The sequence below is a fragment of the Cebus imitator genome, unplaced genomic scaffold (assembly GCF_001604975.1).
Source record: "Cebus imitator isolate Cc_AM_T3 unplaced genomic scaffold, Cebus_imitator-1.0 Scaffold38, whole genome shotgun sequence".
Classification (NCBI taxonomy): domain Eukaryota; kingdom Metazoa; phylum Chordata; class Mammalia; order Primates; family Cebidae; genus Cebus; species Cebus imitator.
In genome coordinates, this window is record NW_016107353.1 from 2,130,158 (window position 1) to 2,155,729 (window position 25,572).

General features: G+C 49.1%; 1 protein-coding gene across 4 annotated transcripts in view; it reads right to left on the bottom strand.

Annotated features, from left to right (window-relative positions):
* The window catches only part of PIK3C2B (phosphatidylinositol-4-phosphate 3-kinase catalytic subunit type 2 beta), a 79,621-nt gene that overhangs the window by 7,156 nt on the left and 46,893 nt on the right, over nt 1-25,572 (bottom strand). For all 4 annotated transcript variants that reach the window (XM_017525404.1, XM_037737337.1, XM_037737338.1 and 1 more), the window contains 17 exons: nt 24,083-24,250; nt 23,414-23,525; nt 21,655-21,797; nt 20,225-20,413; nt 18,362-18,455; nt 17,798-17,892; nt 17,172-17,352; nt 16,286-16,393; nt 15,228-15,320; nt 13,982-14,111; nt 12,501-12,637; nt 5,840-6,009; nt 5,192-5,348; nt 4,720-4,829; nt 2,977-3,178; nt 2,330-2,454; nt 597-714 (listed from right to left, as the gene is read on the bottom strand). In XM_017525404.1, coding sequence (XP_017380893.1) covers nt 597-714; nt 2,330-2,454; nt 2,977-3,178; nt 4,720-4,829; nt 5,192-5,348; nt 5,840-6,009; nt 12,501-12,637; nt 13,982-14,111; nt 15,228-15,320; nt 16,286-16,393; nt 17,172-17,352; nt 17,798-17,892; nt 18,362-18,455; nt 20,225-20,413; nt 21,655-21,797; nt 23,414-23,525; nt 24,083-24,250 — 2,332 coding nt within the window. The remainder of the gene's footprint in view (nt 1-596; nt 715-2,329; nt 2,455-2,976; nt 3,179-4,719; nt 4,830-5,191; nt 5,349-5,839; nt 6,010-12,500; nt 12,638-13,981; nt 14,112-15,227; nt 15,321-16,285; nt 16,394-17,171; nt 17,353-17,797; nt 17,893-18,361; nt 18,456-20,224; nt 20,414-21,654; nt 21,798-23,413; nt 23,526-24,082; nt 24,251-25,572) is intronic.

Below are 25,572 nucleotides of genomic sequence, written 5' to 3' on the forward strand. Positions count from 1 at the left end.
GCGCCACCATGCCCAGCTAGTTTTTTGTATTTTTAGTAGAGACGAGGTTTCACCATGTTGACCAGGATGGTCTCGATCTCTTGACCTCGTGATCCACCTGCCTCGGCCTCCCACAGTGCTGGGATTACAGGCTTGAGCCACCGCGCCCAGCCCAGATGATTTGTTAAAGTATTTAATAATAGGATTCCTCATGACTTTGTTAGGACCATTAGAATACCGTTTGAATATTAAAAAAAATCTAGGTTGATATACATATTAACCGACTCAAAAAACTCTTTTTCCTCAAGGAGGAGCCTTCCTGCCTGAGGCTGTGCTCACTCTCATCACTCTGGGTTCTCAAAATAACCATGTGCCCGGATGCACTCACGTTTCTGTTTAATTGCATTTCTGTGCATAACCCTGTGAGGCTGGAACCACTCTGGACCCACCCACCTCCTGTCTTCTGCAGACTGGAGAACTGGTCACTCAGCCCACAGACCCAGAAGTGCCAAGTCCTGTTCTTGACTCCTACTGGTTCCAGACACTCCCACCCCTGCCTCCCCCACAATCCCGACCAACCAGCCTGGACAGCCAGGAGGAAAGGCGAGCCCACCCACCTCGGCCACCTCGGGGGTTGCGTGGATCAAGTGCCAGATGTAGCCGTTTAGCTCCTCCCTCCGCCGCTCCGCCACCGCTTCTCCCCGGGAGCGGCCAATCACGAAGCGACTAGGGAAGCTGGGGAGGCAGCATAGGCAGTAGGGATGCAGGAGATGAAGATGGGGAAAGAAAACGGACACAACGGGCTTTTTTCACATTTCATTTGCATTTCCAGTCCCCTGGCACACCTTTCCCAGCAGCCTCCCTTTCTAGGAACCCTCACAATTCCTCCTGTGCTGCATATCTGTGGCCAGATCTGACACCTCTCAGCATCTCACGCCTGCATTTCCAAGGGCCTCAGACAAGAAAACCAAATGGCTCCCCAGAGGTGTCTCGGGAGCCCTCAGTTTCTCTCATCCATGTAAAAATTCAGTTTTGTTTTGTTTCTTTTTTTTTGAGACGGAGACTTGCTCTCACCCAGGCTGGAGTGCAGTGGCATAGTCTCGGCTCACTGCAACCTCCACTTCCCAGGTTCAGGCAATTCTCCTGCCTCAGCCTCCTGAGTAGCTGGGATAACAGGCAACCACCACTATGCCCAGCTAATTTTTGTATTTTTAGTAGAGAAGGGGTTTCACCATGTTGGCCAGGCTGGTCTCGAACTCCTGAGCTCGTGATCTGCCTGCCTCGGCCTGCCAAAGTGCTATGGTTAGAGGCGTGAGCCACACCCGGCCAAAAAAATTGATTTAAAAAGTTGTTTGTTTGTTTTGAGATGAGTCTCGCTTTGTTGCCCAGGCTGGAGTGCAGTCATGTGATCTCAGCTCACTGCAACCTCCACCTCCTGGGTTCGAGCGATTCTTCTGCCTCAGCCTCCCGAGTAGCTGGGATTATAGGCGCCTGCCACCAAGCTAATTTTTGTATTTTTAATAGAGATGGGGTTTCACCATGTTGGTCAGGCTGGTCTCGAACTCCTGACCTCAGGTGATCTACCTGCCTTGGCCTCCCAAAGTTCTGGGATTACAGGCGTGAGCCACCTCGCCTGGCCTGAAAAGTAGTTTTTTAAAAAAATTGCAGTAAAATAAATATACAATTTGCCATCTTAACCACTTTTAAGTGTACGGTTCTGTGGAATTAACTATATTCACATTGTTGTGCAACCATCACCACCATCCAACTCCATGCTTGTTTCATCTTGCAAAACTGAAAACTCTGTGCCCATTCAACAACCATACCTCCCTGCCCTCAGACCTGGGCAACTAGCTTTCTAGTTTCTGTCTCTAGGAATCTGACTACTCCAGGTAACTCAGGTAAGTGGAATCATGCCAATATGTCTTTTTGTGACTGGCTTATTTCACTTAGCAGAATGTCCTCAAGGTCCATCCACATTGTTGCCCGTGTCAGAATTTCCCTCCCTTTTAAACGCTGAACAATATCCCACTGTATGTACATATGACATTTTGCTTATCCATTTGAAAAATGGTGTAACTCTTCAAATAATTAGAAATTTTGAAACAGATTCAACCAACGCTTCATGCCTTCTTTTCTGGCCAGTGGGCCAGAAGTGAGAGCTCTTGCGTGCAAAGACAGCTTGGCCAGCAGGGGGAGCACTTGCTACCAAGCTCCATACCAGGCCAAGCAAAGCAGGCAGCTCTTTAGTCCGAAAGGGTATTTTTCGCCGCTGCAGTCCTGCCCACCTCCCACCCCGTATCCTTCCCCCCGCCACATCCCTCTGCGCAGATAGTAAAGGGGCAGCTACCTGGGCAAGTGGGAAGAAGGGAAGAGCAGCCGCAGCTTATTGTGTAATTCCTGGAACTCTTCAAAGGTCCTCTGGATATAGGTGGCCTCGTGAGTATTCTCTCGCATCACCTTTACCACATATATCTGCAAAGGTCCAGATCTTAGGTTATACCTGCCGAACCCTCTGCATCCAAGGAAGGGGGCAGGAAAGGTCTGGAAGTTGTGTGTGTGTGTGTGTGTGTGGAGGAAAGGTCTGGAAGTTGTGTGTGTGTGTGTGTGTGTGTGTGTGTGCAGGAAAGGTCTTTAAGTTGTGTGTGTGTGTGTGTGCGCGGACGCACTAAAGGGACAAGCATGATCCAGAAGGAAGAGGGCAACAGTCTCTCCAGTGCAGACAGACGATAGACAGCATATACACAGGAATCTGAAAGCAGACTTCCCACATATGTTGCCAGGACCCTTGACTCAGAGGGAATAAACCATCCAATTCAGCTCCCCAGTTCTAGGCAGGTCACGTGAGCAAGGGAGAGGGCAGTGGTCCGGGACTGCTCCCAACACAGGACACTCAGTCCACTCCAGTGCCCACTGTGCAAGTGTGAAAAAAGTCAGGACCTCAATAAGCCAGGGTCAGCACAGAGCAAGTAAGAGGGTCAAACTGGAGAAACTTACATAGCCTTTGCTGGGGTAGAAGATCTTCTCATGGCGGCAGAGGAAGACATCACTGATGCGGCCAGAGCTCTTGAGAGTGTGTGTTCGGGAGGCAAAGGAGAGGGTCAGCCGGTCATCTGAGCCCGTGAACTTCATCTGAGCCAGATTATGGATGAAAAAATTGAGCTTTGTGGCTACACTGCCCAGGCTGGACTCAATCAACCTGGCAGGAGGATGAGAAAAGAGGATATAACCATGAACCCAAATTCCTGCTGCCTCGACGGGGGTGTTCCAAGGAATAATCCTGACTCTTGAGACAGTCAGCTCAGATCAAATCCTTTTCCTCTGTCATATCTTCCTCAAGGAAATGATTGGCAGACAATTATCTCATACAATTTGCTCACATAAACACGAGGGTCTTATCTCCTCCCCTGGCTACCCACCTGAGCCAAAGATGATCAAACCAAGGTAGAAAGGAACTAGGAACTCTGTGTAAATGTCTAAATATTGTGGCAAAAAAACTTCAAAGTTCAGTAAAATAAAACCTTACCAAGCACTGTTCAATCTAGAGATTTCAATTCAGAGGAAGAAGTCCTGTGTTAGGAGGTCTAACAGAGAAAATGTAATTCTCTGAGTTCCAAAAAGAGTGAATATAACGGAGAACATTATCACATGGACAACATTTTGTAGGCATTCATAGATAGACACATCCTTGCTTTCATACACAGTGTGCCTAAAACCATTGTCAAATATGAGGAAACTGAATCGCGGAACTCTATGTTTTCACAAGGGGGAAGGGTCTGACCAAGAAAGTTAAAAAAGAGGCCAGACGTGGTGGCTCATGCCTGTAATCCCAGCACTTTGGGAGGCCAAGGCAGGCGGATCACAAGGTCAAGAGATCGGGACCATCCTGGCCAACATGGTGAAACCCTGTCTGTACTAAAAATACAAGTAGCCGGGCATCGTGGCACACGCCTGTGGTCCCAGCTACTCGGGAGGCTGAGGCGGAAGAATCGTTTGAACCCAGGAGGCAGAGGTTGCAGTGAGCCGAGATTGCATCACTGCACTCCAGCCTGGTGACAGAGCAAGACTCCGTCTTAAAAAAAAAACAAAACTTAAAAATTATTGGCCAGGCACAGTGGCTCAGGCTGGGCATGGTCACTCATGCCTGTAATCCCAGCACTTTGGGAGGCTGAGGTGGGCGGATCACGAGCTTGATCAAGAGACCAAGACCATCCTGGCCTATAAGGTGAAACCCTGTCTCTACTAAAAACAGAAAAACTAGCTGGGTGTGGTGGCGAACACCTGTAGTTCCAGCTACTCGGGAGGCTGAAGCAGGAGAATCACTTGAACTCAGGAGGCAGAGGTTGCAGTGAGCTGAGATCTCACCACTGCACTCCAGCCTGGTGACAGAGCAAGACTCCATCTCAAAAAAAAAAAAAAAAGAAATTATTACAAAAGCCACATTATACATTGCCCCACAGACAAAGTATTTGACTGGGACCTAGTGAGAATGTAGGTAAGATTGACAGTGATACCCTTGTGTACAAAGGTTAGCGCCAAAACACAGATGGGAAACCAAGGCTGAGAGAAGCAAAATGATTTACCTAAATCATGGGTGAGGTTGGGACAATATATCCACGTGGTCAACTCTAGGCTCTACCCTCTGAGCTAGGCCTTTCCTCTTTCCCAGTCCCGCTCCTGCCAATCCGGCAGGCTGGGAATTACTCAGGGTGGGCAGTGCTGATTCACTCAGGGTGTTACCTAGTGAAGTAGGTAGTGGCATTGGCCTCTGTGTCCTGAGGCCTCAGGGCATCATACACATACTTGAGGTCCTCCAGGTCTGAGAGCTCCGGGATCCCACAGGACAACATCTAGAAGGAGCAGAACAAAGAGAGGGTGGCTGTAATGAGAGAATTCTCTCTGCTTCTCCACCCTAAGGCAAGGTTTTCTACAGCTAGGCTCCCTAACCCTTCTAGAGGGTGGTGGATAGATGCTGTGGGCAGTGGCTGGAGAGCCACAGGAACTGAGGGGCTGGGGCAGGGAGTTAGACACCTGCACAGACATCACCGTCCTCAGGTAGTCCGGGTCCCTGCCTTTATCTAGGGCAGGCAGGTATTCAGTTGGGGCTCAGAGAGGTAAATCTCTAGAAATCCCCTGAAGCAAGACAGGGAAGTCTTAAAGATGGTGCCAGGTAATAAGAAGGAGGTGTTCGGAAAGGGATGGAGCTCCTCACCAGGCCCAGAAGGTTGAGGAAGAGGTGGGTGTGCTTGCGAATGAGGTTGTAGGCTTGGCAGCAAAGGTCAACAAAATCATGGAAGCGGCTGGAAGGCTTATCACCCCCGTTGATGACATACGCCATGTCCGAGGTGAAGACAAAGGGGGCACGGTCCCTGAGCCAAGGGGAACATACAGGTAGAAGGTCAACATGGAGGAGGAAGCCCGCCATATGGGCTGCACCAGGGGGCAGTTTCCCTCATCCCTCGTCATGTGTCCAAACTGGATAGATGGGGCTCTAACTTTTTTCTTTGTTCCTTTCCTACCTTAATCTTAAAAGATTTCTATATCCTTCATTGGTTCCTTATCTGTGAGCTGGCCGTATTTTTTTCTGATTATCTAATTGGATTCCCGTTTGCTACAGTTTGTGTTCATTTCCCTTTGTTCGGTCCTTGGTAGAGAAGAATAGCTGGTCCCCACATTCTTCTGCAAGTTCCCTGCAAGGACTTGACCTCTTTATCAGTCTCCTCTCCTCCAATGCTGCTCAGCCCTGGGACCACAGTCTGAGGCCCAGCTGCTTCCATCACAGGTTTGTGTCCCAGCTCTGAACCACTGTTGCTCACCTCCTCGCCCTCCACTCACAACCTGGCTTCGGGAGATCACTTACCGCTTGATGTTGCCAAACATCTGGGCATGGCCCAGGAAGCGGCCAAAATCAATGTGGAACATGTGACCAGTGGTCTTCAGCATGATGTTGTCATTATGTCGGTCACAGATGCCCAAGACGTACGTGGCTACGCAGCAGCCAGCACAGGAGTAGATAAAGTTCTCCACAGCCTGGGAAGGGTCAAGGCAGATGGGAGGAGAGGACATAAAGCTGGCCTGGAAGGACTCCAGGGGCCACAGCCAGACAGAACTCAGCCATCCCTGGTCTCTCTCTTTTGTGAACCCCAACAGGGTCTCACATCTGCCTGTTCATCCTTCATCATGTACTAACTTACACACGTACACACACAGAAACATCTCCCATGTGTTACAGAGAAGAAGATGGAGGCTTATATGTATATCTTCACCACTTCATCTGAACATCATCTTTTCTTTCTCCTAGGGAGATTGGTTGGACAGACAGGGGACTGATCCTATAGCCCAGACTTGATCAGCCCAGACTAAGGGAACCTTAATAAATGGGAAGACTGACATGGTGGGAAGACTTACATTTGCAACCTCCCCAACCAGCCGTGATGACTTTAGGTACAGCCACTGAGACAGCCAACTTAAGGATCTCTTCCTGACCCTGCTCAGAACTCTATCATCCTTCTTCCTGACCCAAATATAATTCCTATTTCCAGAGTTCTTGGTAACAGCTAAATGCTAATCTAATTAAAGTCACTGCACTCCAAAGAAGAGCTGAGGAGCTGAGGCAACTTAACACGTCTAGAGAGTGTTTTACACTTGAAAATCAGACATCTCTAGTCGGTAAAATATGTTAGAGATATTTCTGAGTTTAAAGCAGGAGAGAAGTGGTGAGGGGTTGAATCCATCTTATTTGGTTTTTGTTTTTGAGACAGAGTCTCGCTCTGTCACCCAGGCTGGAGTGCAGTGGTGCGATCTCTGCTCACTGCAACCTCTGCCTCCCGGATTCAAGCAATTCTCCTGACTCAGCCTCCTGAGTAGCTGGGATTACAGGCAGGTGCCACCATGCCCAGCTAAATTTTTTGTATTTTTAGCAGAGACAGGGTTTCACTATGTTGGCCAGGCTGGTCTCGAATGCCTGACCTCGTGATCGACCCGCTTCAGCCTTCCAAAGGGCTGGGATTACAGGCGTGAGCCACCACACCTGGCTGAATCCATCTTATTTTGTCTGGTCAACATCTGTCCCCTTATCTGTCTTTCCAGGAAGAAAAAATACATGGAATCAGGAAATAGACCACTTCTGCCTTCTAAGTCCTCCTTGTGAGGTTTGTAGAATTCCTACGAACTCAGGAAAGACATCAGCAGAGGGCAATGATCATCATAGCCAGCTAGGATTGCATGAAATTGGGAATGAGGGAAAGCTTACGAGATAGAGAATGCCCGCCCTCCTTGCCTTATTCCTTAAATTTCCACCCATTCATCCTTCAATGACCTTGAGTCCCATATCTTTTCAGACCTTCCCAGCTCACACTGACTCCTCCTCCTTTGAACCCTACAGATGCACTGTCACCTCTGTTCATACAGGGCTCACTTTGCCCTTTTGGTCCCATGGGGTTATAGATCTGTTCTCCTAACAGCTTCTGGACTATTTCACAAGGCCCGTTGCAAAACCAGCTCCACACAGAATGCACCCACCCCACTACTTGTCGAATGACAACCTGACGACGAATCCACTGGAAACTAAGAATAGAAAGGTTATAAAGAAATCACAGCATTCACCTTCAGGAAGACTGTTTCTAAGAAAGTAAAATAAATGAATAAAAGCACTTAATAAGGAGCATAACACGTAACTCTCAGTCTTGACTTGGATCTCTATCAGATCCTCTCCCTGACACAGATAGTCTTTCTTTTTTCTTTTATTTTAATTGAATCAATATTTATTTCAGGACATGCCACGTCAAAATAAAACAGAGTCAACCCTTGCTTTTAACAGTTATACTGTATTATAGAGCACTTTACAACTGCATCCCATCTTTAAGTGTAAGTTCCTGGTATGTGGGTTAATGATTATCTGTAAGCATTTCTCTATTCAGATCCATCATCCAAGGGCTCTCATTACAAGGTGACAATAAGTGGGAAGTGGAAGAGGAAGAGGAAAGAGAGGGGACTAAGGTTCTTCCAGTTTAAGGTTTTGTTGCAATGAGGGGATGAGGAAGCATGAAGATATTTTTGTTGTCTTTTCATCTACTGTGTTAAGTGATGTTTACAACATAAATTCAGCAGGCTTTTCCTGAGCTGTAACTCAGAAGTTTTCTTCCTGCAAACAATGTATTTACAAATGTGTTTATTAGCTTACACAGCAATCTCACAATAACTAGTAAAGATTAAAAGGCACACTCCTAGTATATTTGTCTGCAGTGTTTTAAGGGAAACACATATTGCCATGGTGAAGCTCTGAATAGATTCAACAAAACATCTAAAAATTGTAAGTTGTTAAAAAAAAAAAAAAGGCAAAGAAATAAATATCACCAAAGAAAAAAGATTAATTGTAGCTTAAATATATAACTAAGTCACTAAACTATACAGATCTAATACAAAGCAAAACCAGCCTGAAAGACCCAACATTTTAAAAAAGCTAAAAAATAAGGCCCAAATCTACATAATATTGAGTTTTATTTCCATTCTCTCCTTTGCCTCTACTATCCATGCTTTACCTAATCTGCCTCTAGGGGCTTATAAGAAAACAGTTTCTGTCTTCCATTTAACCTCAGATGTCCTGAGCAAAGTTTTTGCTATTCTGCTGAGGGTTCTTTTGTTGGTAAGTTTTAGATATCATTATTTCTACTAATTTAGTAGTGTTGATCATAGTGCCAAATTTAAATTCTTCCACTGGTTCTTCTGAAATGAACTTTTACAGTGTCTTGCCTGCATAATATATATATATTTAAGGAAAATCCAAGCAAAATCTATTGTTTAAAGAGGTTTAGTATTATTATTTTCTGAGATGGAGTCTCTCTCTGTTGTCCAGGCTGGAGTGCAGTGGCGTGTTCTCAGCTCACTGCAAACTCTGCCTCCTGGGTTCAAGCGATTCTCCTACCTCAGCCTCCCAAATAGCTGGGATTACAGGTGTGCACCAGCTAATTTTTGTATTTGTAGTAGAAACGAAGTTTCATCACGTTTGTCAGGCTGGTCTTGAACTCTTGACATCAGGTGATCCGCCCGCCTCAGCCTCCCAAAGTGCTGGGATTACAGGCATAACCTCCACGCCCAGCCTGTTATTTTTTTTTTTTAAACAGAATAACTCTTGACAATTTTAAAACCTTGGGAGAAATAGTTCATTAGAACTTCATTATTTTGCCATGAAGAATTAAATACGAAAAACCTGTTCTGAAGCACCTGGTTGCTTTTCTCTCCCAGAGTCTCATAAAGTACATGTGAAAAGGCCATTTGTTTGGGTCAGAAGTGCACTTTATGTTCCTCTGCTTACAAGTACTCAGTATATTCTTTAGGACTCATTTTGAAGATATACCAGGACCCTTTTCTCATTCAAGCACTGCCTACCATGATAGCTGAATTTTGACCTCAAAGAAGGTCTAAGTAATTTCTATCAGTGCTCAGGAATAATTTTGGACATCTTGGTCCATGACCTACAGCAAGTGGCATCCGTGAAATTAAAGGATAATTCCAACGGGCCTGGTTGGACTGCTGCTTTGCCATCTCTTGTTTTGAGGAAGTGGGGGAGGCTAGGTAAGAACAGGGAATGGGGCCGGGCGCGGTGGCTCACGCTTGTAATCCCAGCACTTTGGGAGGCCGAGGCGGGTGGATCACGAGGTCAAGAGATCGAGACCATCCTGGTCAACATGGTGAAACCCCGTCTCTACTAAAAATGCAAAAATTAGCTGGGCATGGTGGCGCACGCCTGTAGTCCCAGCTACTCGGGAGGCTGAGGCAGGAGAATTGCTTGAACCCAGGAGACGGAGGTTGCGGTGAGCCGAGATCACGCCATTGTACTTCAGCCTGGGTAACAAGAACGAAACTCTGTCTCAAAAAAAAAAAAAAAAAAAAAAAAAAAAAATCCTTAAAAAAAAAAAAAAAGAATAGGGAATGGGGGTAAGAGAGGCATGAGGAAAGCAAGGAGAGATCAAGCAGGCTGCCTGTCACAGATATTCTTTCTACCTTAAATGAATCCTGTTTTGGCTGAGAAAACAGCTGTGTGCCTGTGGGTAAATGACTAAGCTCTTTTCCCCTCCCTAAGTTATACAGAGCATTGGCCACTTACTGGCACGAAGTCTCACTCCATCAAGGGGCACTCTCCCTCCTGATTAAAGGGGTTTCATGTGTAGAGTGTAGGATACTCTCTTGTTGAGTAGGTGGCCAAGAGAAATGTATCTTTAGTTTCTTTCTTCTGGAAGTTGTCATAGGAAACTACCAGCATTGCTGGGTGTGGTGGCTCATGCCTGTAATCCCAGCACTTTGGGAGGCTGAGGTGGGCAAATCACTTGAAACCTTGGGGTCAAGACCAGCCGGGGCAACATGGCAAAACCCCGTCTCCACAAAAAATAGAAAAATTAGACAGGGATAGTGGCACACACCTGTAGTCTCACATATTTGGGAGGCTGAGGCAGGAGAACTGCATGAACCTAGGAGGCGGAGGTTATTGGCTATTTCACAAGGCCTATCACCCAGGCTGGAATATCCCAGCCTGGTGGCAGAGTGAGACCCTGCCTCAAAAAGAAAGAAACTACCAGCATTATTCTTGCAGAAAGTCTAGAAGGGCAGAGAAGCTATCTTTGAAAGACTGAGATTAAACATGAACATGCAGAGTTAGTTTCTCTGTGTGTGTATTCTTGTACATTCTTCCGTACACTTATTTTTATTTAGTATTATTCCATACATTTACACATATATGACTCTTACATTGGCAGGCAGTAATCATAACTCCAGCACCTGGTTCAGTGCCTCTGCATATGGGTGTTTAATACCTGAAAAAGGCCAGGCACCGTGGCTCACGCCTGTAATCTCAGCACTTTGGGAGGCCGTGGTGGGTGGATCACAAGGTCAAGAGATCGAGACCATCCTGGCCAACATGGTGAAACCCCATCTCTACTAAAAATACAAAAATTAGCTAGGTGTGGTGGTGCGCACCTACAGTCCCAGCTACCAGGGAGACTGAGGCAAGAGAATTGCTTGAACCGAAGAGGCAGAGGTTGCAGTGAGCCAAGATCGTGCCATTGCACTCCAGCCTGGGTGACAAAAGTGAAACTCCGTCTAAAAAAAAAAACTCTGAAATCAAGCAGATACTGGCTCTAGATGGAGAGGAGTTCCAGTGGTTCAGGGACAGAGAGCAAAGAGCTGAACAAAAGCAATAGTAAGAAAATGGAAAGAGGAGGACATACTTGAGAGACAGTTGGGAAGAAGGATAAACAGAGCTTGGTACAGCAGAAGTGAGGCAGAAGGAAGCATCAGGAAGACTGTGGCTTTGGCTCGGGTAAATGCACAGAGAGAGTCACACCATTGACTAACAGCAAAGACAAAATGCAGGTTTCAAGAGGCAGGGGAGGAACAGTGGGCTCAGTTTTGCCTACACTGAGTTTGAGACATGGGTGAAACAGGTGGAAAAGTCCAGCAAGAAGGCGGCTGGAGAGCCACCTGGAGGGAGGGAAGAGGGCTAGAGGAGGGGCTCTGGAGGTCATCAGCATTATAGGTGGTAGCTGAAGTAATGAGGGAGGATGAGCTGGCACAAGAAGAATGCAAAGAGAGCCCAGCAGGTCAGGAATGAAACCCTGGGGAATAAAAATCCTTAAAGCCATTTAAGATCATCTAATTACAAATTCACTAAACAATGTTCTGATTATACTTTGGCTACCCATGATGGTTTTGCCTCCAGGATGAAGTGCATTGATCAATATAAATTAGTATTTGGGTCCCTTGAAGTTAAAATCGTATGAATTAGCATTCTGGCATATAGCCAGTCTCTTAGGAGTTTGGTTATTGTGACTTGTTCCCTCCAAGTGTCTCTACCTCACTCACTCAACCTAATTAACCCAGAGACTAGAGTTGTGAGGCTGGGAACAGGCCATGAACCCCAGCAGGCCACCAAGGCCCTACCACCCAGGAAAGCTCCACTTCTACTCTGATCTTCCTTCATCAGGAACCAGTCAGCCCTCTTTTCTCTCATCTCTGTCTCATATCTAACCTCAATCCTGGCTTTGAGTTGCGGCCTTGCCACAAACCAGCTCCAACACTAGGAATGAGTGAGTAAATCTTAATTCACACCTATGAAAAGAAGGGGCTGGAACAAAATGATCTCTAAAGTCTCTTCCAACCAACTCTGATTCTACAAAGTACCACTGAACCCTCTGAGAACACAAGGGAACTTGAACAGGATCCACCATTGGATGGGATACAGGTAGGCTCCCAAAAGCTGGCCCCTCCTCCAAGACTTAATCTGCCAGGGGGACTTGATGAAGGTTTCTCAGTCCAGTACCAGGGGATTTTCTCAGCCAGCTTACAAGAGCCATTTGAGTGAGTCATCCCTAGGTATTTGGAGGCACCAGACAACCAAGAAAGAGTATGTCCTTCTGCCAACAAAGCTGAGCTGTCTTCTCTGTGCAAGTGCGGGTCTTGTGGTTAAAGAGCTGTGTCCCGGCATCAGGCACACGCACCCCAGTTGCACTCCCAGCCCCCAATCCTACCTTCTCATACTCATCCTCCCCAGGGTTGTGTTTCTGCAGCCAGTCTGCCAGGGGCCGGTCCTTGAACGAGCCGGTCACCCCATGCTCCACCTGGATCTTACGTAGGGTCTCGGCATTAGGGATCATCTCCACCATCCCTGCGAGGGGAGAAATGGGGGTCATGCTCCAGACCAGAATGAGGGGTCTGCAGGGAGAGGATTATAAGAACTGTGCTCATGATTCCCTATAAATTAAGCTGTAAGGCATTTGGACTAAGTCTGATAACAACAGGAAAACAGTGACCATAGAAAGGACGGTCATTCCCACGCTTCCTTTGCCATACTGCGTCTTTTTGTTCTCTCTAGTTTATAGCTGCTGCTCCCTTTGCTTTTCATTTTTATTATGGGAATTAAAATACATATATAAGAAAAAAAGAATGGTATTATGAATTCACATGTAACTATCACCCAGCTTCAAAAATGATCAATATTTTGCTAATCTTGTTTGCAGTCACACAACCCTGTTTCTCCATTTCCTGCCACCTTGGTTGGAGTGTTTTAAAGCAAATCCCTGATACTTTATTTCACTCATAAATATTTCAAATGTAATTACAAGGACATAGCCACCATGCCATTGTCACATCCAAAAAGTTAACAATAATTCTTTAACTCAATCTATGTTCAAATTTCCCCCAATTGTCTGTCTCTCTCTCTCATATATATATATATATATATATATATATATATATATATATAGTTTGTTTGTTTGTTTCCACAGAGGATCTCACTCTGTCACCCAGTCTGAAGTACAATGGTGTGATTGGGCTCACTGCAGCCTCAAACTCCTGGCTCAAGTGATCCTGCCTCAGCCTCCCAAGGAGCTGGAACTGCAGGCATCTGCCATTAGGCCCAGCTAATTTTTTAATAATTTTTTTAGAGATGAGGTTTCACTATGTGTCTAGGTTGGTCTCAAACATTCCTGAGCTCAAGCAATTCTCCCATCTCAGCTTCCCAAAGTGCTGGGATTATAAGAATGAGCTACCATGCCTGGCCCAAAAAATGTTTCCTTTTTTTTTTTTTTTTTTTTTTTAAAAAAAGGGTTTTCCTTTTTTTTTTTTTTTTTTTTTTAAAGACAGGGTTTCACCATGTTAGTCAGTCTGGTCTTGAACTCCTGACCTCAGTTGATCCGCCCTCCTTGGCCTCCAAAGTGCTTGGATTACAGGCGTGAGCCACCATGCCCAGCCAAAAAATATTTCCTTACAATTGGTTTGTTTTAATCAGGATCCAAAGTCTACACATTTGGCTGCTTTGGTGCCAAGTCTGTTTTACTTTATAACGGTCTCTCTCCCATGCCTCCCTTTTAAGGCCATTCCACAGCTTCTCATGAAATAATCTTTCCCTCTTCACTTTCCTGGAGGAGGACACAGTTTGTGTTGGCAATGGGCAAAAGGACAATAAGTAAAGGGGTCCCCTCCACCACCCTCACGCCCACTCCCCACTGACCTCTGCCCCGGCCAGTGGAGAAGCAGCGGAAGATGACCATGCGCATGTCCAGCCCCTCCTGGACCCAGATCTTGCTCATGATGCGAATCATCTGCAGCGTTAGCATGTCCTGGCGAAGGTCGTCCCCACACTGAATGGAGGGAGACAGTGATAAGATCCCATCTCCACTGCCTCCCAGCTCTCAGTCTCCCAGATGGGCAACCTTGGCCCTAACTAACAGTAACGGGGAGTTCCCCTGCCTTACACCCCTGACCTGCTCACTCAGCTCACAGCAGGTCAAAGATGGCCCAGGAACCTTCCCATTTTGCCCATGTGTTGTTCTGGCTCATCCCTCAATCCCACGGGCCCATCTGAATTAAATTCACGGTCTGCTTCTACATGCAGCCCTTCTGATCATCAGGCTTTTTTTTTTGAGACAGAGTCTCACTCTGTTGCCCAGGCTGGAGTGCAGTGGTGCCATCTTGGCTCACTGCATCCTCCGTCTCCCAGGTTCAAATGATTCTCATGCCTCAGCCTCCCAAATAGCTGGGATTACAGGTGCCTGCCACCATGCCCAGCTAATTTTTTTTGTCTTTTTAGTAGCGATGGGGTCCCACCATCTTGGCCTGGCTGGTCTCAAACTCCTGACCTCAAGTAATCCACATGCCTCAGCCTCCCAAAGTGCTGGGATTACAGGCATGAACCCGGCCCATCAGGCCTTTTTTAAACTTGAATGTTTACACTTTGGATTTGGAACTTGCACACAGCAAACATGTAAGTTACTAAGTCATGTGCATGTATTTTGTCTCCCCCACTAGATAATATGCTCTGACGCTATCATTTACATCTCAGAATTTGTGGTTACATCAGAGTCAGAAGGGACCTTAGGGTTCATCTAGTTGGATCTGCATCTGATATATTAATTTCCTCTTAGACAGCCCTGTCACATGGCATTCAGCCTCTGCTTGAATACCCAAGGGACAAGCAGGTCACCACCTTCCCCAATCCATTGTTGAGGGAGCTCTGCCTCCTAGAAAGCACTTCGGGATACTGAGCTGTCAGTTGCCTCCCTATGCCTAACACTCTGTTCTTAGGCCTCTGGGGCCATGCAGAATTCGTCTAAATCCTTTTTCACCAGATCGTCTTTCCTGCATCAAGACAGCATGGAACAGTGGGAAGGGAACCACCCAGGGCCTACTTAGCCACTCTAGGCTGCCTCCTCCTCTCCCTCAACCTGGTCCACCAGACTTGAGTAAAGTATTCTCACCTTGAAGATGACACGGACGTTCTCACCCAGGGGATCCACATTTTGGAAGGAGAGTTTGAGGGGGACAGCATTGGAGTTGAAGTAGGAACAGTCCTGCCGTGGTGAAAAGGGTAGTGACGAGGGTCAGAGTGGCCTGTGCCAGGAGAGGAAAATGACCTCTCCGCTCCAGATCAAGGTGCTGCTCCCCGCTGCTGCCGGCCCACCCGAGACCTGCTCACCGTTTCTTCCGGATTTCTCAGGAACCCAACTTCCTTCCTTCTCTCATTAGAGGCCTCATCCCAATTCAGTTTGTTATAAAGTGCTCGGCACTGACCTCAGCTCTAGCACTTGACCGCTCATCCTGTTAGTTCATTCTGCACACAACTTACTAGCTGTGTGACCTCTAGTAAGTCACATGTCCCATCTACACCTCAGTTTACTCCTCTGTGAAAGGGGACTCCCAATAGTACCAACTTCCTAAGAGTTGTGAGGATAAAATGCCATAACCAACGTAAAGCACTCAGAACAGGGCTGGGCACAGAGAGTCCTCAATCAATGACAGATGACAGCTGCTGTCACCATCACCACCCCCGACTTCATCCGCAACATCACCAAAGAAAGACACCAGCCCAGCCGCCCAGCCTCCAACCCAGTTCCTCTACCCTGCAAGCTGTTAGGCTTGTAAAAGTCCATACACATTAGGAATGGGAAGAGGCCACAGATATGCCTTTCTTCCTAATCTCTCTCTTACTTTACAGCTTATACAGAGAGGCTCACCTGTGCCCATACCCCAGTCTGTGCCCTCACTCTGTCTTTGAGTTCACAGCCCCTCTGCATCTTGCTTCTTTTATATTTCTGCCACATGTGGGTAGAGGAGAGGCAGGAATAATCCTCGCTATGTTACATGGAGGTGAGCTGAGACCCCTGAGGAAAAGATGCTAGTCCAGGGCCGCATGGAAGTCAGCAGCAACCTGAAGCCCGGACGACTCAGCTCCTCACCCTTGTGTGCCTGGTCAGTGAGGACTTCACCTCCACTGAGCCCTCCCACGCTGACAGCCCCAAACCCACCAGTCACTCACCCTGGGAACGATTCCCTTAACCAGCAGACTGGGGCTGAGCGGCAGACGGCACGAGCCATTGAGGATAAAGAACTGCTTCACCTCCTCCAGGCCCGTGCGGAGGATTCCCTGGAAAGAAGGGGAGGAGGTTGGCAGGGGTGAAATGGACGGCCCGTACTGAGAACCAGACCTCTCCCGGGGTGGGTTCTCAGCAGTGGATGGTATGAAAATCACCCCCTGAGAAGTGTGGACACCATCCAGAAGATCCTTAAGGAGGACCCCCTGAACCCCAGCCTGGGACAGTACACAAGCAGCAAGACCAGATCGCTCCAGAGGGGAGCAGAGGGCAGGATGGCAGGAAGCAGCCCCCGGAGCACCGAGAGGGTAGGCTGTCTTTTAAGGGGGAAGAGCTGCTCAGGCTTTTGCCAAGAAAAGCTAACAATCTGGATGTTGATACAAAATCTCTCCATTTTTAAATGTCAGCAACCAGGAACACTGCTGGCTGGTCATAGTGCCTTCGTACAAACAGATAAAGGTGTCCACTCTGGGTGGCAGTAGGCCTGAGCCATGGGTCACAGCATGAACAAAATATGGCTGGATTTCAGCCCTCACTTGCCCCTTCTGGCTGAGTGCTCTTGTGCAGTGAACAACTTATATAACTGTGCTTAGCCTTTAAAACAAACAGCTAAATAAAAATGTCAATATTTTACAGGCCAAACAACACATCCACGGGCCGTATCCAGCTTGTGGACTGCCTGTTTACGGCCTACAGGTTCCAGAGTCATCTGCTCCCAGCTCCGACGTCAGAAATCATTGCATGGAATCTTGTTGATCAGGATTCCCAAGAAGAAACTGGCTGCCAAAGCCCTGGATGAGAAATGGGTAGAGGCAGCGTCACCCCACTCACCTGCCTTGCCGATGGGGCTGCCTCCCGGACCTGCTGGGCCAGTTTGGCCAGGGCGTTGACAAGCCAGCACTGGCGGTTAAACTCCTCTCTGAGCCCCTTGCCACAGCAGCACAGTAAGGCTGCCAGCAGATACTGGTAGCGGATGCTGAACTGAGAGTCCTTGAGGCCATCCTTCAGCAACCTGCAAGGCAGAGGGAGTCAGGAGTCAGGGTACTCCAACGATCAAAGGCAAGGGTGAGGGGGAGACGGAGTCAGGCCCAGCTCCAACTCACTGCAAAACCCACCCTGAACTTGGGAGGGAAAACACTCTGTATGTATGGCTTAAATGGAGATGCTCACCTGTGCCCATACCCCAGTCTGTGCCCTCATTCTGTCTTTAAGCAAAGTTCACAGCCCCTTGGCAACTTGTTTCTCCTTTCTATTTCTGCCATGTGTGGGAGAGGAGAGACAGGACTAAGCCTCACTATGTTACATGGGGGTGAGCTGAGGCCCCTGAGGCCACATGGGAAGTCAGCAACATCCCGAAGCCCAGACAACTCAGCTCCTCGCCCTTGCGTGCCTAAGAGTGAAATACTCCTACATGAAAGACACGTGTCTACCTCCCACTTTTCTACACACAGTTTTACCAGAAGAAGTAGTGAGTCACTCTCAAGTCAGACACAGCTCGTTTCAGGAGGAAGCGCACCAATGGGCTGTCCAGGTAGCACTCATACTTTAGGGCCTGTTTAGGAGAAAGGGAGAAAGAGAATATGAAGCTTTGTTAACTGCCTGTAATCTACACCTGCCACTATTGCACTGCGATCTCTGGTTTCTTTTTCTTCAGACAGTCTTGCTGTGTCGCCCAGGCTGGAGTGCAGTGGCACGATCTCAGCTCACTACAACCTCCACCTCCTGGGTTCAAGCTATTCTCCTGCCTCAGCCTTCTGAGTAGCTGGTATTACAGGTGTGCACCACCACGCCCAGCTAATTTTTGTATTATTTGTAGAGACAGCATTTCACCATATCGGCCAGGCTGGTCTTAAACTCCTGACCTCATGATCCACCTGCCTCAGACTCCCAAAGTGCTGGAATTATAGGTGTGAGCCACTGCACCTGGCTGGGATCTCTGGTTTCTAAAGGGCAGAATGCAGACTCACTTGGGGTATTGGAGATGGGACCGGCAGAACTGGAGGGAAGACCAGTGCACCCACCTGTACCAGCTGGGGCAGGTAGTCCAGCAGCTCGGCATCTGAGAGTGAGCCAATCCACTGTACAGCCATACGACGCACCTCCTGGTCCGGGAAGCTGCAAAACAGAGCCCAGTGCCCTGACAACCTCGCTGCAGGCTGAGGCACAGCTGTGAGCCAAGCATCCTCACCCCTGGGCTTCAGAGGCATGGAGAGAGAAAATGCAGTGACCCTAGATTCTGCCAAAGTCACTAGAAGAATCTTTAGCACCTTCCTTGGACAGCAACCCTTGGGAATGAGCCTCCTTCATGGTCAGAGTCTACCTTGAACCACGGGGGAGCAATCGGGTAGCCACTTTTACTCTTTGGATGATTTAAAGAAAATGGGACAAAGTCCTCAACCCTACTCCCAAAGATTTCTCCCCTGACTCCTACTGTGCCAGAAATTCCCACCACTGGAGGGCCCTGATGTGGGTAAAAGCATTATTTTGTCTTGGTAACATCGTTTCATGCAAAAGGTACCAAGCAAATAACAGAAAATCACAGAATTTTAACAAAACCATTGCCTCAAAAACTCCTAAAGGCAGGTCACATGACTCAGTACATTTTATTACTGAGAGTGGCAAGAAAAAAGCAGAAAATCCTGGGTACCATCTAGAAAAGGCAGCCCTAACAGATCTGAGACTGGAAGCCTTGGGTCCACAGAGAACCCTTCAAGAGAAAGCGGGAAAGAGACAATAGTTAAAATAAAACTAAGTAATAAGGATTTCAGTTACACAGGTGTATGCATTTGTCAAAATTCAACCAGTGTATAAGTAAAGTTTGGGTATTTGCTTATGTGTAAATGTTGCCTCAAAAGAAAAAAGAAACAACAGAACAAGCATTGAGCTCTAGTTAATAATGTGCACGCCAAAGCAGGGAGTTTAATGGTGTGTGTAATTTACTTCAAAATGTATACGAAGGCTGGGCATGGTGGCTCACACCTGTAATCCCAGCACTTTGGGAGGCTAAGGAGGGAAGACTGCTTGAACCCAGGAGTTTGAAAACAGCATGGGCAACATAGTGAGACTTCATCTTGACAAAAAGTCTAAAAAATTAGGTGTGGTGGTGTGCATTTGTTGTTCCAGCTACTTGGAGGCTGGGGCAGGAGGATTGCTTTTGAGCCAAGGAGGTTGAGGCTGCAGTGAACCGTATTCATGCCACTGCACTCCAGCCTGGGTGGCAGAGCAAGACTCTGTCTCAAAAAAAAAAAAAAGCATAAAAAACACGATGGATAGGCTGGGCACGGTGACTCATGCCTGTAATTGCAACACTTTGGGAGGCCGAGGCAGGTGGATCACAAGGTCAAGAGATTGAGACCAGCCTGGCCAACATTGTGAAACCCCACCTCTACTAAAAATACAAAAATTGGTGCATGCCTGTAGTCCCAGCTACTCAGGAGTCTGAGGCAGGAGAATTGCTTGAACCCAGGAGGCAGAGGTTGCAGTGAGCGGAGATCGTGCCACTGCACTCCAGCGTGGGGATAGAGCAAGATTCTGTCTCAAAAAAGCGAAAAAAAAGGTTGATAGATGGATGGATACAGGGATGGATAAATGAAATATATACGATCCAGCACACAGAGAAAATGCTAACGATAGAATCTAGGTGATAGGCACATGGGTATTCACTGTACAATTTTCAATTTTGTTGTATGTTTGAAAAATGACCACATTATAACATTGGGGCAAAAAATGAGAAAGAAAAAGCAAAAAGGAGAAATGGAAAATCCCTGAATATCCACACCCACTTTACCATGTTCCCCAGGGCTGGCTCAGATCCGGGATGGGCAGTGCCATGCCCTGGCTTCTACAGGGTCACTTGGTCAGAAAAGGCGGGTGTTACAACTCACGTGGCATGCAGGAGCCCCAGGGCATCCTGGTGGTTCATGTGGGTCCACTGCTTCAGGAGAGCATAGATGTCGGGCAGGCAAGCCCACTCCCAGCTGGGGGCGCTGGCGAGCACCAGGGGGAGCGAGCTCACCTCTGAGTGGCAGTAATATCGCTTCTCCCAAAGGCGCTTCTTGTCAGCATCAGTGAGCCTGGCGAGCACAGGGAAAGGAGAAGGTGGCAGGAGGGTAGGGGGCAGTGAGAGAGAACAGTGTCAGTTAGGGGCTGCACGCACTGCAAGTCAGTGGTTCCCAAGCTTTGCTGCAATGACAGCCACTTGAGGGGGTACGTGAACCCCCTCGCCATGGCTGGTCACACCTGATAACCAGTTATGTCCAAATGGCTGGGAAGCCAAGCATCGTTATATTCCAAAGATCACCAGGTGATTCCAATATGAAGCAAAGTTCAGGAAACAGGGCTCAAGTTCCTACCTTTGATCCCAACTCAGGGACATCTTGGATGCAGGCAGAATGCATGGGCCAAGGGCACCAAATCTGCCACCCCTCCTGTGGAGGCCCTGAGGGCACCCTTCTCAAGTAGAACCACCAGAGGGCAGTGGTCCCCCCACACCAGGGTCTCCGCCACCGAGAGGCCTCCTGGGACCAGCTGTCGGCTTTCAAGGACCCGCAGCTAATTGGGCCTTGCTTGAGATCAGGTGTCTAATGGGAGAAGGGAGCTGAGGGGCTAATGAAGTGCAGTCGGCAGTGTGGGGGAAGGGAGGTCTGCAGCCACTCAGCTACTCCAGCTTCTTGGGGTGGACATAAGGGACAGAGATGAGCCCCGTGTCTCTCATGCCCCCCCACACACCACACATGCACAGGGCTGCCAGGAGCCAGAGAGGTAAACAGAGAGCAGACAGGGGAACCGGGTCCCTCTAGCTCCTCCAGCTCCAGTCCCACCCCTCCTTCTCCAATCCTGTGAAAGCAGCAGCCCCAAGGATGAGATCAGCCTGGACTCGCTCACCCCTGAGAGCTGCCAGCTCGCCTGGACATCCGATCCTTTTTGGAAAGTGACAGGGCCAGAAAATTTCAAAGTCTGTTGTTGTGGCAGGGGCAGGAGGCGAGGGCAGGAGGTGCAGGCGGGGTGGTGGGGCAGCTGCCCCCGTGGACAGAAGGTAGTAGACAGCACATCTGGGGTGTGAGGCACAGCTCTGGTCCTCCTGGGTAGCGGAGTCTGGACCAAGTTCCCAGGGTGGGACTTGGGTATTCTCAGCTCTGATTTCCTGACCTTGACTTCTCCACTTTTCCTAGTGTCCACTGATGGACAAAGGCCTGGGGGCTGCCACCACTTCCTGCCAAGGTGGCAATGCCCACCCCTTCCCAACTCCACTCCCTAAGCAGGAGGACGGGACCCAATGCTGGGAGGTCAGATGAAGTGGGGGCCTGGGCCTCACCAGTACAGGGACTCCTTCTGCATGATGTCTTTAAGCTTGCGCTGGTCTTCTTCCCGGAGGCTGCCAAACTCATAGCGGGGGCTGAACTTGTCTCCAGGGGGGCTGGTGAACTTGATGTCAAAGGCCGAGGTGGGGAAGTCAATCTGGGGGACGGGATCAGGGACGTGAGGAGAGAGAACAGGCAGCGTGGGTGGACTCTCGGCTTCTTTCTCTCACCCCAGCGTTCTGGCCTGTCCCTCCCTCACGTTCCCTCAGGTTCTTTGTAAAATAACCCAGTTGGACTTGGTGATCTCTAAAGTCCTTTCCAGCTATAACTCTTAGCAAAAAATGAGAGAGAAACAAAAAGAGAAAAAGAATGGACATGTGAGGAGGCGGGCCGGTGGAGATGCACCTTGGTGAGGGGACAAGCCCCAGCCAGAACTCTCAACACAAGTGTCACCTGGCTGAACCACGGGCAGCATCCAGGCTGAGGCCGGGGAGCCTTCCATCGCGTTTTGGAGGGCACTGCTGCCAGAGAGGAGGCAGGACCACACGCTGAGAGAAGGCCCTGGAACACTGGGTCCCTATTCTATGCCACCAGACGTTCATCCTACTAAAGTGACTATCAGAGCTGAGTGAGCCAGTTCTCCAAAGGACCTCTACTTTCTTTCATTCAACAAATATCTTTTTTTTTTTTGAGACAGTGTCTTGCTCTGTCACCCAGGCTGGAGTAGAGGGGTGTGATCTCGGCTCACTTTAACCTCCGCCTCCCAGGTTCAAGCAATTCTCATGCCTCAGCTTCCTGAGTAGCTGGGATTACAGGCATATACCACCATGCCCAGCTGATTTTTGTATTTCTAGTAGAGACAGGGCATCACCAAGTTGACCAGGCTGGTCTCGAACTCCTGACCTCAAGTGATCCCCCTGCCACACCTCGGCCCCCCAAAGTGCTGAGATTATAGGTGTGAACCACCACACGCAGCCTCATTCAACAAATATCTATTGAATCTGAACATGTGCCAGGCATTTTCTAGGCTCTGGGCATAGAGTAGTAAATAAGACAGACAAAAATTAGCCAGGTGTGGTGGTGTGCACCTGTAGTCCCATTTACTTGGGAGGCTAATGTGGGGAATGATCTGTGCCTGGGAGGCAGAGTTTGCAGTGAGCCAAGACTGGGCAGTTGCATTCCAGCCTGGGTGACAGAGACCCTGTCTCAAAAAAGAAAAAACACCTGCCTGGGAGCTTTCATGCTATATCACTGTATTTCATTCTATGTCACCATTCATACTCCATACCAAAGTATCTCATAACCACTAGAAAGGGAAGCTGGGAACTGGGAACTAGATTGTGGGCATGAACAGCTCCTCTCTTCTCCCTGGAGAAGAGGTGCACCCTGTGAAAGCACTGCGTCACTGGCTGGGGGAAAGGTGTCCCCTCAGGCCACAAGAGGGCAGAGGTCAGGTTTGATCAGACTCAGAAGTATGAGGATTCAATGCAAGGGACTCAGAAGCTGAGCCCTGAATGCAGAGGGTCTCAGACCCTATCTTCAGGCTCCATGAAATAAATTCAGCCCAGGAGATGGGAGATGGATACCCCGGAGCTCACCTCCCACTCGACATCTAACCATATTCACTGGGTTGCTGCAGTCACATCACCATCCCATGCTGGAAGTTCTAGCATTCTCGCTCCCTTGCTGTCCCAGCCCAGATCTCAATGGGAAAAACATAGAGTTGACTGGAATGGTCTTGCTGGTGAACGGAGGGAAGAGCTACAGCCTCACCTGCAGGATGACGCTGTCTGGCTGGTGGAAGTTCGGTGCACTCCAGCGGGCACTAGAGCTTTCCTGTGTTGCTGGCCACAGACCCAGAAGCTTCCGGCCACAGGTCAGGACCCTAAGAAGGAAGGAGGGTGGGAAGAGCCGCTAAAATGGCTAAGCAGAGAGGTTTTTCTCCTGCTTCCCCAGTCCAAAAATCTGCCTTCCTGTCTGAAGCTACCATCCAACTCCCCTCTGTCCTTCTCCCGGCCGACCATAGTCGCTTCCTTCTCCCAAGTCCTGTAAAAGCTCGCGCCCCCCAAGAGGCCTTGTGAGCTCACCACAGCCTGGTCTGGATGACTTGGTGGTAGGGATACCTTCGTGAGGTGGGGAGGCTGGGCTACATGACCTCTAGCGTTCTTCTAATGACAGGAGCAGATGATATATTACCAAAGCATTGCTCTTCCGTGTATCCTCAACAGTCCTGTGCCACCGGAACCACTCAGTGGCTCTTGGTTACATCAATAGTCCTGGTCACCAGTTCTGCGCTTGGGGACCCTCTGTATTTCACCAGTGACCCCACATGGCCAACCCTCCCAAGGACACTGGCACTGGCCAGTGCAGCAGCCGGGCCCCTTTCTCTGTCCCCCTCCTCCCCTTCCAAGGCCAAGAAGCTGTATCCTGGGGCTCACATACTGCCTGAAGTTGAAGAGTGGGGTAGTGACCCAGCCCAAGGCTTCGGGCACCCTCCGCTGTTTGTTGGCCTCCGAGGAGCTCCCCGGTGGGGGGATGGGCAGAGCATAGAGAGTGGCACACAGCAGAGTCTCCCGAGGCAGCCGGTTCACCTGCACCGGGAAGCAGATCCTACAGAGAACAGGAATTCAAATTAGGAGGGGCCATTCCTGTGGCTTCCAGCAACAGGTGGTCTAGGAAGTCAAGCTGAGGCTGAGGATTCAGCCTCCCTCTCAGGGTTTAAACATACTCCCTGGGGAAGCCCTCCTCCTGCAGAACCAGGAGAGGTCCCAAACTAGGCGAAACCCCCACTGGATGTTCCCAGAAGCACAATGTGGTGTCCTCGGAGCTTTGCAGCCGAGTGAGGTAGACATCCCCTGATTGTGAGGCCACCCGTGGGGCCTGGACAGAACCCACTTAGCCAGAGCCACCTCGGACTTCAGGTGATGACGCGCCCCACGTTGTCAGCCTTGCTCCTTTCCTCGTTTTAGAATTTCTGGAGAAGGTCCACAAAGCTACTCCTTTTGTCCTCCTTTTCCCTTTGACGGTCCCCGTCCCTCCCCCACTGCTCGCCGAGAGCTACCAGGAAGAAGCACCCTGTTCTCTGCCCTCAGTTCACCCTCCCCCACAGCCCTCTCACCTGTCCTCACACAAGTCCCTTCACCTAGCCCCAGGGACACACGATGGCTTTTTCCTCACCCCTACCCCCAAGAGAGATTCAAAGCCAAAGGGACTTCAAAGATTCAAAGAGAAGGGGCTTCTCCAAGTCCCCCAGTAGTGAGAAAGCCAATGGCAGGGCCAAGAGAACTGAGACACATTAGCCCCACACTCCTCAAGCCCTGAAGTTCCCTCCAGGTCCCTGGTCTGAATCACACCCAGCCACTCCCTCCAAGCTTGGGATAAGGAACTGCTGGGTGGGGTGAAGTACCCAGGGGAGGGGAGCTGTGGAAAGGCAGGGAGGACCCATATTACCTTTCAGAGAAACTGTCCCTGGGCCAAAGTCCATACTGTCACACCCTCCTGGCCAGCCCAGGGCCCAGCAACTTCTACGCCAGAGGGCACAGAGGCAGGGTGGCCACCCCCAAGGTTAGCAGTTTCATGATAAAGCAACCTGCCTCCACCGCTGCCCTCACTCCTCCAGGGGAATCTGCACCTAAGTGAGGCACTCCCTCCAGCCTACCACAAACTGGCAGAGCTCTGCTCTGTCCCAGCTGCCTCTGCCCTGGGGGGCCCACAGCTATAATTAGGGCCCCTCCAGCAGCCAGCAAACACGCCAGGCCAGGGCTTGGCTGGAGGTGACAAAGCAGGGCTGCTGGGCCTATTTTGAGAGTTAGCTGATCCCTGTACCGCTACAGTGGGGCAGAGAATCAGCTGACCCCACAGCAAAGGGGAGAGGCTTAGCCCTTTCTTTTCATCCAAGGAAGAAGCTTCCGGCTTCGTGTCTTAAGGAAAAG